At 43.7% G+C, this 15,746-nt stretch overlaps 1 protein-coding gene across 2 annotated transcripts in view; it reads right to left on the reverse strand.

Moving 5' to 3' along the window:
• Positions 1-2,103: 2,103 nt before the first annotated feature.
• The window catches only part of GABRR1 (gamma-aminobutyric acid type A receptor subunit rho1), a 39,430-nt gene continuing 25,787 nt past the window's right edge, over positions 2,104-15,746 (reverse strand). For both annotated transcript variants that reach the window (XM_032105044.1, XM_032105043.1), the window contains 6 exons: positions 14,477-14,700; positions 10,989-11,071; positions 8,678-8,818; positions 8,065-8,217; positions 6,165-6,361; positions 2,104-5,318 (listed from right to left, as the gene is read on the reverse strand). In XM_032105044.1, the coding sequence (XP_031960935.1) occupies positions 5,031-5,318; positions 6,165-6,361; positions 8,065-8,217; positions 8,678-8,818; positions 10,989-11,071; positions 14,477-14,700 (1,086 nt within the window). In that variant the 3' untranslated portion in view covers positions 2,104-5,030. The remainder of the gene's footprint in view (positions 5,319-6,164; positions 6,362-8,064; positions 8,218-8,677; positions 8,819-10,988; positions 11,072-14,476; positions 14,701-15,746) is intronic.

Genomic DNA, 15,746 nt, shown 5'->3' on the forward strand with positions numbered 1-15,746 from the left:
AGGCTTTATAACCTTAGGGCTGTTTTAACTGTTAAAACATGCTGGAATTGATAGACTAGTAGGAATGTGAGCTTGTGAGTGATCTCTGAAGGATCTCTGTTAGGCTAAAGCTAGTCTAGCCTTCAGTTTGAAGTGGCATTATTGCCAACACGTGGTCAAGGTAGTTTTGGCTTCATTTGCCAAATCCTTGAATCCTCATTCAGTCTTCTTTCTCAACTCCCCATGTGAGCTAATTCCAGTTTGTCTCAGAATGTTCCTTCTTGAACTAAAGAAGTTTGGGAATTAACCTTGCGATTTTGCTAGCACAGTGATACTATGGATGGGAGAAGCTTGGTTCCTGTGGGAATAGAACTTCGATTTTCAGTCATTTGTGCTCATAAATCACATGTATATGAAAATATCTGGCATGCTTTTTAAGTTGCCCTAACTGCAGTCTTCCCCAAGCTGTTTGTAATTTAAGAATATTGGAATATTTGTCAGGAATAGTATTATAAGTAATTAATCAAAATGTGGAGGTGATGAACTGTAATGGCTGAAATTATTCTGAACAGCTGATGGCAAGTCACAGCTGTGAAAGGATGAGGTGATTATGTCCAGATGTTTTGAAGAACTTAAAGCCTCTGCCCGCCTACCAAGCTACTGGGTTTCCTTATTTAGTATCTTAGAACCTGAGTAAAAGATAGACGTGGTTTAAAGCAAAACAAAAAATGAAACATGAAATGTGATGGGTTTATTTTTTATGAAAATATTTGGAGGAGAGAACTTGCAACCTGCTGTGTTCCTGGTGTAGAAGAGCCCAGCAGCCTTTCTTCAAGCCGTAAGTGGGAAGCAGTTTAATGTTCTTGTCAATCTTATTTCTATAATCGTTTCCCTCCACTGTGAGTGCTCTGTACCTGCTCCCATTGCAGTCACAAGGACCAGAACTGTGTTCCTCTGAGGAAGAGTCACGACGCAAAAGCTGTCAAACTCTAGTATTCATTGAATGATCTCATAACTTACTAACAGCATTCCTTGAAACATACATTTATTTAGAGCAAAATGTTTAGGAATAAATAATTTTGAAATGAAGAAAAAGTCAGTCTATATTATTTCCTTTTTACCCCTGAGATCTGCAATTTCCTTGTCCTTCAGACAGCAGCCTTCCACAGAGCCTTTGTCCACCAGACTCTTTCATTGGCTGCTGCTGCCACCCACATTTTGTTCTTACTACAGAGCAAAAGTGAATCCTGCGTAAGTGTTCTTACCCAAACTCTGCTAAGCCAAAGTTGGATAAGATTGCTGCTGATTCAGATTCCTCTAGGCACTAATGGAAGCCAAAAGTATCTGGCAAATGTACTGAGGATTTTTCTCAAGCTACAACTGCATCTAATGTCCTTATTTAAAAATAAAGTGAGAAGCCAAATGCTTCAGTCCTAATGAAGCCCACATGGTTGAGGATAGTGTAAAAATATGGTGCTATTGTTTATGATAGCTCTAGAGTTTCAGAGAATCACAGAATAGTCTGGGTTGGAAGGGAGCTTAGAGGACCCTTTAGTTCTTCATGCCTTCTCACTACTCACAGAATCATATAATTTCTTTTCCTACTCCAGCCTGGCCCTGAACACTCTCAGGGATGGGGTATTTGCAGCTTCTCAATTGCAGACTGAAGTTTGCCTCCTTGCTGCTTCCCCCTATCAATAATTATCATCATCCTTAAAGGCCATCAAAGGCTTCAGCCTCCAAATCTAGAAGCTAGCTAGATGTGCTCACAGACGGAACCTGTGTCTATCCACAATACACACAGACCTGCCTTCTGTAAATAGCCTCATTCCAGGCTGGGCTTTGGGTTAATCTCAAAGAAATTGCAGATTATTACCCAAAGCAAGAGGACCGAGGACTGTAATGCACACAAGTCTGAGGTAAAAAGCTTATCGTCATCATCATGGTGATCTGGAGTGTGCATGAGGCTTCTTATCAGAGCCTGCCTCTGAAACCCTGGGCCTCTCCAGCCCTACCAGATTTAAGGACATTTGGTATTCATCTGGATCAGGTCCTGAGCAAAAAGGTCTTACATACATGTATAAACTCATGGAGATCATGCTTTTGAAGGTAGAAAACACACGATGCTGTACAAACGCAAAGTTTTATTGTGATTTGGGGTGTTTCTAGAAATAAACAAAAGCAGACAAACCTCTCTGCTTTCCTTAAGTGGAAAGGAGCAGAGTGTCAATGACTGGATACAAAACCCATACAGTGAAAGGTTAAAAGCTAAAAAGTGTGTATGTAAATATGTTTAATGAGTACAGTTGCTGATAGCAAATACTGACTGTATATGACATATCCTGTAGTTATAGAATACATGTATATACACATTTATATAAGACTGAAAAGGCACTAGAGTTTCCCAGATAAAACACAAGTAAATTAACAGTGTAAATCCAAACACTGAGGTTGGGGTATCAGTTTAGGGAGTTGTGCTGAAAGGGAAATTCTGAAAAATTGTATGGGAAGTTAGAAACCAGGTTCCCACTGAAAGCCAGGGAATTCAAAAGTCCAGCTCCCCTTTGTGTCTTCAAAATCTCCCTTAATATACTGATCAGATGCCAAATAATGTATGTAGTATGAGATTAATGAGTCTATAAAGGAATGTACTGTACTGCAGCAAACTACAGAACATTAAGCTTCTTATGGAGCTGAAAAGCTTACTATAAAATCTGGCACTCCTGTTCATGCTATTCTCAAATTGTAGGAATAAATGGGTTCTTGCAATACTGAGAATCTAAGTACATTACTGTGCAAGTTTGCCCAAGAAATCTTGGAGCTATTTGTGGGGAAAGGTGCCATCAGAATAAGGAGTAAGGTAGGGTGGGCAAACCTGGTGGTCAACATTTCATCTGCTTTTGCCAGAGTGACCTTTTTACTTTCATTTGACTGAAATGTTTACAGGTTTTAAGAAAAAAAAAAAAAAAGGCATTTTTTTAATCTCTTTAAAAAACTTACAGGAGAATAATATGATATGAAGGGGACTTGATAGAATGAAGGTATGATAGTATATGTGCATATGAAAAAAACCTATGTAGAAATTAGTAGAACTATCTTATGAGTGGGTGTGTCTTTCAATGATTTTTAGCTTTTGTGGTTTTACTGCCTTACCTATGGAGTGTAGCTGTGAGATGAGTGTAGGTAGCTTTTCAGGTACAATTGTAGCAGTTGTAAGAAAAACTGAGTATGTTTATGTAACATTTATTTACATAGGAAATAAAAACAACAACCAGCAGTGTTCAAACAACTGCAATGACTGTGTCACACGCCTAATGGTAGAGTGACAGAACAGGTAGGCCAGGGCAGGTGTCACGTAAGAAGATTCACTCTCCTTTTGGAGTCACAACTGCTTTGGTCTGATGCTCAGATCAGCCCCACCTGTAAAACACAACAGTATCTGCTGTGCAGGCAGTAGTGAATTCTGCAACTGTGTGCAAAAGCGTGTGTGTGTTTAAAGTCCTGTGAATGCAAACCCTCAGGTAGCTTTGTGGACATAGGTGTATAACATGGCAGCAGAACAACTGAATGATCACAATTCTGAGACACCTTTGGTGCTGCTGGTGTTGTAAAGGCCCCTGATTCCATTCAACTGATTCTTGTTTTCCTGAACTATTTTATCACTTCTGCGTGACAGATTCTGCCTTTTCCATATGGAGTATTCACACTGACTGGTTGCTCTGCAGACAGTGTTGGAGAGTTGGGACTTAAGTCAGTGCCAACTGCCCCCAGCTCCAGCTGTGTCCCCTTGCTCTGCCTTGGAAGGTGCTGAGCCTTCTCTGAGGCATGGTGGGCTGCAGGATGCTGGGGGACAGTGCAGCATGAAAGCAGATCCTGTTAGTTGTACCTGTGTCTGCAGCGGAGCTGCTGTCTTATGGCAGAAGCTGTTTTCTTACTTAATTCCAAAGGTTTTGGCATGGTGTCTCTTGTGAAGTCCTTGCTACTGCTTTGTCAGCTGTTGAGCACCTTTCTATTATGCTTTTACTACAAACAGATGTACCTGGATTTTCCTGGAAGCGAGTACAACTACTACTGGCATTGCAGGCTGCAACAGGTTTTCAGGCTTATACAGACTGGTAATGCCCAGACTATATCAGAGGAAAAAGGATTCTCCTGAAATAGTTTGGGTTTTTTTTTTTTTTTTTTGTAGACAATGGACTGTCTTCACTGGATCATTTTGTAGAGAAACCTGTTCCCAGGAAACTCAAGAGCAAAACTACCAGTGACCCAAATAAGCAGATCCAAGGAGAACTCCTGTGTTTCCCAGAGGATTTGGTTAGCATTGCAGGAAGTCTGGCTTTTGTTCATTCCTTATTAAATGTACATTGCAACTCATATTTTTAAAACTTAGTCAAAACAGTTTGGAAATATTTCCATTATTTAAATACTATTAAGAAAAGCACAAGTCTGAAGGTATTGCTATGTGGACCTGTCAGTGCAGTACTGCTAATGAGTCATGGATTAAGCTGTGAAAGCAAGATGTAGCCATCAATAACCTTGCCAAAGCATTTTCCAGTACTGGGTAGTTTGTGTTTGTAATTAACATTTCTGACCTCATTCTGCAAACATGCAAGTATTTGCATATTCTTGTATTTATAGGTATTGAATGTGGTCAGTCTGCTGAGTTGAGAGATGTATGCATGCACTCAGGTACTCAGAGAATTAGGATTTCTGGGGTACAAAATGGAGGATGCACCATATATAAGCAATTGGAAATTATAGTCACTTGTTAAAATAGTTTACAGTGGCCTGTGAGGCACAAGAAGGAACATAGCACATCTTTAAATAAGTATAAAATTTTAGATTGTATATCCTACATTTTGCTGACATGTGAAACTTCCACAATTATTTATGCCACAGATGAGTTGCCTCTGATAAAAAAAAATTAAATCCTGCAAAAAAATCAATCTTCCTTCCAATTAAAACAATTCTCTATTTTCTTTCTGTTAGCCTATGAGACTGTACTTTCATTTAATGTCACAATGCTCTGTGACTACAGAAGTTGTGAATCTTTACGAAAAAATGGACCAGTATATCAAATTAAATAGAATGTATGCCCCAGGGAATATTATCCTGGAGTACTTGTCAATGGCATGGGTGTCGATCCGCATGCTGACGTATCTCTGGTTTTTTCTCCTGGCCGAGCCCCTCTCCGAGCCCAGCGCCAGCTGCACCATCATCCGGTCCTGTTTGTCCCCGTTCTCGGACATGAAGTGCCCCAGCTCGTTCACGTCCCCGTCGTTGTAGCTGCCGTCCACCATCATGGCCCGGGGCTGAGGTAGGCTGCACGCACAGGCAGGCTGCGGGCACAGACGGGGCAGCAGGGGTTTGAGCTGTGTCCACATAGTCACAGACATCCCTCTCCTCCTTCCATCCCACAGAGGAGGGGAAAGGCCTGGGGGATTCAGGCTGCTGGGATGCAAAAGGGAGAGCGAGAGGGTGGAGCTGCACAGCAGCTTTTTCCATCTCCACTACCATGTCTGCAAAGCACAGGTGCAGTCAGGGAGAGAGCAGGGCTGTCTGTGGAAAAGCTCCTTTGGCTTAGGCACAGGTATCAGGGTGTAAATAAATGTTGGACCTGCACCTTGCAGCTGAGAAAATCAGAGAGGAGGACAGAGGGAAACCACAAGAAGGAATGTATGAAGCCTGCCCCATTTGGAGAGAACTTAGGCTGAAATTTTAGTTAAAATTTAACGTAACAAGGGCAAAATGGGAAAATTGGGACCATTGTATAAGTTTAGATTGTGCACAGACAAAAGTGGGGGATATTTGTCATGTCACCTGAAACTCAAAATGCAGAATCCAACTGATTATATCCACAGGTTTTAATCTTCAGTATAAAAAACTATTTAAAGGTAAAATCCTAAAACCTATGCCATCCATACAGGTATACTATATACATCTATACCTAGAGGGAGTTAGGGTGCTCAGACTCCAAAGAAAGAGCAGTGAGCTTGGCGTGGGCTTTGTGTCACAAAGCTTTGTAACCTGGAATGCCTCACTGCTGGTGTCTTTTTGCATGCACTGCATTCTCCCCAGGCAGCTGAGAGCAGCACACTGCAGTTGCAAAGCTTTGAACATTTCCAGACTTTTGCCACACCTTTTCCCAGGGGCAATAAAATGATATTGGAGATAAAAAACCTCACCTTCTCCCGCAGTTTCCTCTCCTTCCGCTCTTGCACCGTTGTCAGGTAATTCACAGCCGCGTATTCCAGCACCGAGAGGAACACAAACACAAAACTGACCCACAGGTAAATATCCACTGCTTTGATGTAGGAAACACGAGGCATGGAGGCATTCACCCCAGTGATGATCGTGGACATGGTCAGCACGGTGGTTATCCCTGGGAATACACCAGCAGAAGAGATCATAAGACACTTTCAAACCAGGCTCCTCATCGCAAATACAGCAGTGGTTACGATTTCCTGACATCTGAATTTATCTTGCAGTATCTTTTTCACATTTGGGTAATGGGTTTCACTGTCTAAGGAGGGTCCAGGCAGCCCTGATTTGTAACTGGGGTTTTCTTGTCTGTTTGGTGAGCCCAGCTTTAATTCTGTTCACAGGGTGTTGCTAGTCTGGTTCCTCACCACATCACCAACCTCCCACCCCCTGGCCAGGCAGCAGCACTTTGACCCTGTGCTGGCTGCACCCCATTCCAGGTGCAGGACAGTCCCTGCAGGAGTACAAGTACATGGATTTGAACTCAGTGATCCTTATGGACCCCTTCCAACTCAAGACGTTCTATGACTCTATGATTCTGAGTGTCTCAGCTTCTAGTTCCACCCCTCTGCAGCATGGACACAAGCAAAGCTGCTGCTTTCACTTGTTTCCCGCGTGTCTTCTCTATGCTGGACTTCTCCTGGGAAGTCCTCCTTCATGGGAAGTCACAGAAGTCCCCAGTTGACTCTCACACCTGCTCTGTGCCTTCACTGGAGCAAAATCAGGGAATAATGGTGCCCCACTAGGCAGTGCTGTCCCATCTTACACCCTGGGTGAGCACAATGGGCACATGAGGAAGGGCAGGAGCCCCTGTAGTTCAGCGTTACCCCGGCTCTGAGAGAGCCTCTCCATGGCCCTCTCATTTCAGGGGCTAATTATGTCACATTAGTGATTACTTTAGGAGTTGAAATTATGTATATAAGCACAAAGGATTGAATTCACAGGAGTACCAAGGTGCTAAAAATACTGCTAAGGCAGTGCCTGCATCTTCTGAAAAGCCATGGCCCCCATCTTTTAATGATGTCTCGAGGCAATGGGTGCTGTTTCTAAATTCAGACATGAAAAACTACCCTATTGCCGTCCCTATTATGTCTGTCTATAATCTCTCCACTGAAGAATAAGATTTCAAGAATAAATAAAATCCTGAGGCATGTTGCCTGGAATAAGAGGAAGCAAGCTTGAGCTCAGAATCTGCAAAAAAACAAACAGCACTTTGCTGAGGGCAAAGCATCCACTTTAGAAGAAGATTTACGTCCGTATCACAGTTCTGCTCCTATGGTGACTCCTGTGACATATGGCTTCATCTCTCTGAAAGATGCTGCAAAAGGGGAAACTGAATCCCTCAGATTGCAGTGCAAACTCATTTAACAAGTAAAACTGCACGGCACGGTTCAGCTGTGTTACCTCCACCCTGCCTCCTCTAGCAAAACTCAATAAGCTGAAATTTTGTCAGGGCTGCTGATACTGACTTTCACCTTCTCACTCACTGAAGTCTCTGAAGGATACTGACACCTTGGCTACACACGTGCCCTGTCTCTGTTTAGAGCAATAAAAGCAGGTGGGACATTTGCTCTCTGATTCATTCCAGGTGCATCTTGTGCAAACAGGGAAAGCAACTCTCTTGGCACTGCAGAGTATGTGGAGAGTTTGCATCATGAGGGGACACATGCCCTGTTCCTGGGGCACACGTGTGTGGCATAGCTGATTTCCGTGCCTCAAGGCAGTGTGGGGGCAGTGCACGGCACCGGGGATTTCATCTTGATGGCCAAGGCTGTGGTTGCAGCCTTTGTCTCTCAGGTCTGCTGACTACAAGATTGTTTTTACCTAACGGGACTCTGGCAGGAACTGCTCGTCGGTCGATCCAGAAGGACACCCAGGACAACATGACCATGAGAGTGGCAGGGAAGTAGGTTTGAAGCAGGAAGAAGAAGATGTGTCGGCGTAAAGTGAAGTTTATATAGAGGCGATTGTACCACCCTGTGAAACAGAGAGAATGAAAAAGAGAAGTTACACCAACATCAGACTACTTTCAGATAGGGTGATGCTGCATCAGGGGGAGAGTGACTAATTTTCTTTTATGAAAACAGTTAATGGCCGCAGATCATTGCGATTTACAGAAACAACTCCTTACTGAGCCAGCTATCAAAGTCAAAGCATCTCTCGGGCTGGTATCTTCCAGAAAATATAACCTATGCAATCAGAGACTTTAATTCAAGTTAAGACTTGGTGTGATCTTGAAGAGGGATTGTCTTTCCAGACTACATGACCACTAAGATGGAAGTGTGTGGCAGGGACAGCCAACTTGGTATAGAAAAGAGGCAGGTCTGATGGGACACAGAGAGAACATGTGGACAGTCCTCCACAGCCAAGGTCAAGAGAGAGTTTGCACCCCCTTCTTCCCCCAGTGCACTCTCTGGCAGGTGCTCTGGTTGCCCACCTGTGCTGCTGTAAAAGGCAAGCTTTGTGGTGGTGTGAAACTCCTGAATCAGGAACTGGGACAGCGATATCCTCTCATCTGTTTTTAGGGAATCGTTCCCATTCTTCCAGTAGAGCATAAGGTCATCTTCAGTGTAGGCATCTAGGGAAGCAGAACAAACTCAGGATAGTGCACTAAGAGAGCTGCTACCACCCCCACAGCCCAGGGTGTGCCCAGACAGCCCTCCTGGCTACCTCAGAGCTTCCAGCTGAAAAGGTCAGATTCCTGAATGCCACCCACCTAGGTGGTGTATGGCTGTGGCAAGGAGTGGACTAGCTCATTGTCACAGCTCTCAGGCCTGAGGCCTTGTATGTTTTGTAAACCCTCCTGTTTCTCTAACCGTAGTTTCACACTTGCAATATGTGTGTCAAGCAACCCACCACATCAGAACTTGAAAAACTATCTCTTGCAAACTCTTAAAATAAGAAGTAAAGAAAAGGAGCCTTAGCAGAAAGAACCTGCTTGGGGTGACAAGAGGAACAATCTATCAATGGTCTGAGGCATGCAGGAGGAAAAACTCTTGGGTAAACTTTCCGCCTGTGATATACACATGAACATTACTTAGTTTTTTAATACATGTGGAAGTAACAGTAACATTAATCCTTTCAGATGAGTTTAGTAGCAGCTCCTTTCAGACAGGGAGAAAAAAATCACATATAAATGTATTAAAACAGAATTGAGACTGTCATTTCTTATTGCAAGCTTAAGAAGGAGAAGAAAATGACTCGAAAAAGGCAAAAGTTTAAAATGCTGCTATATGAAATCTGGCCAATTCATATGTGCACCATACTTGGGACTAAGGGTATAAGCTGGGTTTATCTCAAATAGGACTAAGAAGCATAAGAGGAAGGCAATTAATGTCACCACCGCACTGTGGTTTCTACACCATGGATGAGCAGAAGGTGCCTGTGAAGGGCGTACGGCCATTTATCCATGTGTTTGAGGGCACCTGGGCAAACAGGTGCTGTTGGAGACTGCTGACCTGCAGGCAAGTTGCCCAGGGCTGGGGTGACAGTGGGGCAGCATGGCTGGCATTCAGGGCCACTGGCAAGACAATGCTCACAGCTGGTTTTTAAAAACACTTATTGCAAGCACCATCTAATTCTAGTGAAAAAATAAGGGCAGGGAGCTTTCCTCAGTGTTGAAGACTGATGACTTTGTTAGAGCTCCCGTGAATGTAGCAGCAGTTTAACTATTGGTATAATTAATTATTGATATAATTAATTATTGGTATAACTGTCAGAGACTGAAATAGTATATTTTATGACTTAAACATTTTCTTAAAGGACTTTAAAAACTGTATTGCAAAAGCTGCAGAGAAGACTACTGCACCCTGAATGGGGCCCTGACAGAGGCCTGACACCGCTCGCTGATGAAGATAAGATAAAGTAACAACTCAGGGCTGGGGACATTCACTGAGCACAGGCTTAACACCTCCAAGGTGGAGACCACAGCCCCAGGGCTATCAGCTGCCAGGCTCGAACAGACCCTCGAACCAAGGCGTGGAGGGAGGAGAGGCTCTGGGTATCTTGGAAACACCTCTGGTCAGAAGCCCAGTGACCGCCCATCCTCCACTGTGCAGGGGAGCCCAGCTGAGGGGTCCTCACTGGGGGGGAAGCTTATCCACAGCAGAAGGGGGTGACATGGCCCATCACAGGGGCCCCCCTCAAAGGGGTCCCCAGACCCTGCACCAGAGCACCAGAGATGATGCAACACACCCTCAGTGTTGCAAGGGACAGTGTCAAGCCCGCCCCTGCAAGGGGAGACACGTGGGTGTTCCCACCTGGCCCAAAGTGTCTATTAATCCATGGAGTTCTGCACTCTGGTGTGTGGTGGTGTGTGGTGGTGTGGCCATAGTGGCGACAGGGGATCCTCATCCCCAGCAGACCAGATGGAGGAGAGCAACGAGACGTCGTTGGGACCCTCGGATGGGTGATGTGCTTCCACCTAACCCCTGTCACCTCTCCCTGTTCCCCCACCCCCCATGCACACTTCTTTTTTCTATTTCTTTCTTTCTTTTCTCTTCTCTTTCCTTCTCTTTGCCTCTCTACTATTAAATAAAATACATCAATTTTTTGGCAACAACATCTAACCTCATTTGGTTTGAATCTCGCTTCTGGGGATATTTTGAACCTTCTAAGTTCTTTCCGGTTTATGCACAGAGACTTAGCTTGCTTTGCTTTTCTGGGTTTAAACTGGATCGTAACAATAACACAGTTTGGGTGCCCGTGGGGTGCAGCCCTTTGCTCCCCTACACCTCCACTTTACTTACAGCTTTCAATCTCCAGGGAACACGTCTGTGTGTCCAGGGGAAAGCGACTAAAATCCATGTTGCACATTGCTGTTACTGTAACTCTAGGAACAATAAGAATCACTCAGTTAAAAACTTGTCTCCCTATGTGACTGAAAAATACTAAAGCTGTGAGTTTGGCCTTTTGTTAAACTGCTACAGCCAGTACCAGTCAACTGAAGATAAATTCCTTCCATTCAGCTAAAGCCATTCCACTTTAGCTAAAGCATTTCTTCCTCTCAGCAAACTATTGTTAAAAAAGATGACTAGAAAGGTAGGCCATTACAAATTGCTACTAGATGAGAAAAGTATTGGAGAAGAAAATGGGGAAGGGCAAAAAGAACACTTTTCCCCCTGACAATCAGCAAATATATCTCTGCAGACATCTGTCCTTAAACAGATGCTTTGTATGATAAAATAATTTCCATTTATCAAAGCCATCGTAGTGCCATGAGAGACACAGGTAATTTCCTTGCACACCGCGAATTTCCAGGTGCTCGGTGGGAACCCGGTGATCACACGTGGGAATCAGCCACCAGAGGGCACAGGCAGTGCCTTGAGTCAGGGCTGGAGCTGGAATGCAGCAGTGACCACCGAAATGCTCTGGCCCATCAGTCAAAATCTCCGGCCTTGCTATAGTCTGATTATCACATTTTTAATAGCATGATTTGGTGTTTGAACTGGAAACATCCATAAATCTTTACTCGACTGGTTTGGACTCTAGAGAAGTAAATGAAAATAAAAGTATAAATCATAATGGGGAAAGAATTAATAAGTTATGGAAAGGTTATTGGTAGAGAGACATCTGTCACACAATGATAAAAACACAATGCCATCCCTTATGTTAGCAGTCCTTCTGCACGAGTGCGTTTCATCTGCTCTTACTTTCCTGCCTTTGAGTGAAAGTGCTTGGCTCAGATAGAAGTTTAGGTGCCAGTGAGGTCTACAGTGGTTTCCAAGATGAGAAAACAATGTCTGGCAAAGAGCCCTAAAGAGGCAGACACCAAGGAAAAATGCAAACTGCAGGCAGAGGCATTCAGCAAGGCAGCCAGGCAGTAATGACCTGTTCACTCTTACGGGGGCCTTCATCCTTCCCCAGCATTCACGAAGCACTGCAACCTGCACTTGCTGCTGAATAAAATACTGAAACTCTGCCAATTTGCTATTGAAGACAATCACCACCATTTTGTAACAGGCAATTGTTTAAGCACAAGACTGTGCAGGATCTGCGTAGTCTGATGTTCTCCTGTTCTCATCTTCTTTTGATAACCATAAATGCTTGCAATGCAGATGATTGGCAGCTAAATGAGTGTGTAGGCATGCATGCTATAGCTGAACATTATGTCATATTATTGTCCTTTTTTATTGTACTCAGGACCTGACCAAACTTTGCAAAGGCCTAAAGAATACTTGAACTTTGTCTAATTTGCTGAGTGAAGAAAGAGCTTTGATAATGAGATGGCAGCCACTGTCCAGGCTATGAATTCACATGAACTGTAAGATAAAAATATCAAATAACAAAAGAATGCTTGTCAAACAGATTCCCCCTAGGGAATCAAGAATTTCTTTGCTTGACTTTTTTTGTAGAATCATAAAACACCTTGGCAGGCTGAGAAGTTACCCCCTCACCTTGTGGCAGGCTCAGCTTCACCTCTGCCGCTACCAACATTCCCTAAAGACCTCTACAGCCTTCACAAGCAGTGTATTCTGAAACTTTCTCATTAGTTAAATCTATGAGTCTTGCTGATACTGACCTCCTATCAGACAGGTTTTCCTTCTTTTTGTCCTTCAGAATATATTATCTATCACCTGATGCTTTGTTTGTTTATCAGATATCTTGTTATTTCATTGCTGTGGAAGTGATGTTGACATTCTTGCATCAGAATATTGTACAGAAATTTCCACTCTAATAGGTTTTTGTGGGTTCTTTGACAATGTTTTTTTTCTAACTGGATGGAGCTGCAGCCAAGTAAAACAGAAGCACAGATTTAATTTTCTTTTGTAGAATGACAAATCTACATTTGATTGTCTGGAATAGAGTTAATTTTTTTTCACAGTAGCTAGTGTGGGAATATATCTTGGATTTGTCCAGAAAACAGTGTTAATAACACAGGGATATTTTCATCAATGCTGAGCAGAGCTGGTGCATCATCAAGCCCTTTTCTGCTTCTCACCTCACTCCAACAGGGAGGAGGCTGAGGGTGCACAGGGAGTTTGGAGGGGACAGATGATCCCAACTGACCAAAAGGACATTCCCCAGCATATGGCATCATGCTCAGCATATGAAATGCGGGAAGAAGAAGGAAGGGGTGGAAGTTTGGAATAAAGGCATTTGCACTCCCAAGTTACTGTTACGAGTGATGGAGCCCTGCTTTTCTGGGGGGGGCTGAACACCTGCCTGCCCTTGGGAAGCAGTGAATGAATTCCTTGATCTGCTTTGCCTGTGCGTGGGGCTTTTGCTTTACCTAATTATCTGCCTTTATCTCGACCCATGAAGCTTGTTTGCCTTTTACCATTCCAATTCTGTTCTCCCTCCCACCAGGAGGGAGTGAGCCAGCAGCTACATGGGGCTTAGTTGCCAGCTGGGGTTAAGTCAAGACACAGATGCTCCTCACTTAGGATCTCCAAGCATGAAAGTGTTACTTATCAGAAATAAAAAAAATCCCAGTTTCAGACCTATGTCAGCAGATGAACTATTTGGAAAATAAGGGAGAAAGCCAGGGCTGGAACCACCTCTCAAGCCAGAGGACAAAATAATGTTTACCAAAAATGTCTCCTGCAAGGAGCTATAATGGATTTTACATGAAAGGTGAGCAAAACGCAGGAAGAGCCAAACCAAGAGTTTGGGCTGCTCTAACCATCACAAGAGTCACCAGAAGCTATATAGCCTTGCTTTGAAACTTGTCACTTTACATGCTGAAGGATGTTCCCCCTGTTTTTTTGCTTATCATAAAGTGGCACTCAGTATAATTTATACTTCATCATTATTGCTTTCAGGCAATAACTTCAATTGCTCATTTTGCTAGGTCCAGAGACTTGGCTGTGTAGTGAAGTGGATAACTACAGCTGCCCTGGACTTCTCTTTATTATCAGACACTGCCCTTTTACTGAGAATGTGCCCTGCCTCTTCAGCAGTGTTCTGAGGGGATTGCAGCCTGCTGGCCCCTGCTGAGCTGCTCCGAGGTTCTGCCATGACTGACTGCAGCTTTCCAACAGGAACAGGGGCTGGCCATGCTCACGAGGTAAAGGGACACTGGTGGAACCAGCAACACTGGCACAGAAATGTCTTTCTGCAACAGGCACTTAAATGTACTCACACAGGCACTCAGATGTCTGTGGATAGTCAGCACATTAATTCTTTTTTATGCTTTTCTTTTTAATATGAAGTCATGCAAAAAACACAATACAGGAATCAATTAAACCACTTTCTCTTTCCACTAATAGCTTGCATCGACCGAATGCAGCTTTACCTGAGGCTATAAAGTACCTTCCCATCTGGCTGGACCCGCAGCATGACATTGTCTGTGGTGGTGTCGTGGATGAAGGAACGCTTCGAGTGGACGAAGAACATGTCAGGGACCCAGATCTTCTTCACCAATCTGCCGTCAAAGGTCATGCTTTGGTTGTTGGTGCTGGGGAAGGACAACCTCTCATCTTTCCAGTAGTGCCTCAGATAAAGCGTCATGGTGAAGTCCTGCAGCAAACAGGTTTCTGTCACAACTTAACACCTTATCAGCATAGCAGTGATTGCTCCTCTCTGGGACAAACTGTGAACTGTGAAGCACTTCTCCTGAGGGTACATCCACTCCCCGAGCTGCAAGGGGCATCACCAGCTGCAGCCTGTTTACTCAACAGGTCAGACAGATTTACTGGGTTCAGACACAACTCACTTCTCAAGCTTAAGCTTAGTTCAGAATAAATAACTCTGTCACTGATGTCTTTTCCTTTAAAAAGCAAGTAATGATCTTGCTAAGCACCATGGCTTTTTTCTATAAAAAACTCTGCATGAGTTAAAAAGAATTGATTCTGAAAATATAAAATCTTCATTATTATTTTGCTATCAGCCAAAATTGATCCTGAATTTTTTTTAACCCAAGGCCATCTAGTGGTTTTCCCATGTTGCTGAGTGTTGCAACATGACATTAGAGGAACAGGGACACTATACAAAAGCCATGGGAACTAATTCAAAATTGTAATGTTTGTTTTAAAAAAACCAAGAATGGTTTTTTTGTTTGGGTTTTGTTTTGTTCATGGTTTGTTTTGGGGGCTTGGGTTTTTTCTTTAACTTCTATGTCCTCTATGTTAGTTCTTCCACTTTGCTTTCAATTCCCAAAGCTTTTTAGGGGCCCTCTTGACCTTCACAAGCTTTCTCCTCAATCAGGACACGTGAAAGCTCAGGATACCCATGACTATCTGTTGGGGTGCCAAGAGCACTGGAGTCAGCTGAAGGGGTTCCCAGTTCTAGGGAGAATGCTCACCCCTGAGGTCGGATGACAGCAGTATCCCAGCCCGCTCGAGCTGAAATAGCTGCAGTGAGAGGAGCCTGACATGCCACCAGTGTGCCTGCCAAACACCAGCTGTGCTGCCACACAGCCCTGCTCTTGGCTCAGGCATGGGAGGAGGTCCAGTGCAGGCTCTTTAACTCTCTGTCTGTTAATGAGGAGCACCGAGAATTTGGGGCTTCCCATGAAACCTTCAGAGCTATTTGATAATTTTGTTGAAAAGTCGAAACATTTTAAA

Source organism: Corvus moneduloides, chromosome 3 (assembly GCF_009650955.1).
Source record: "Corvus moneduloides isolate bCorMon1 chromosome 3, bCorMon1.pri, whole genome shotgun sequence".
Classification (NCBI taxonomy): domain Eukaryota; kingdom Metazoa; phylum Chordata; class Aves; order Passeriformes; family Corvidae; genus Corvus; species Corvus moneduloides.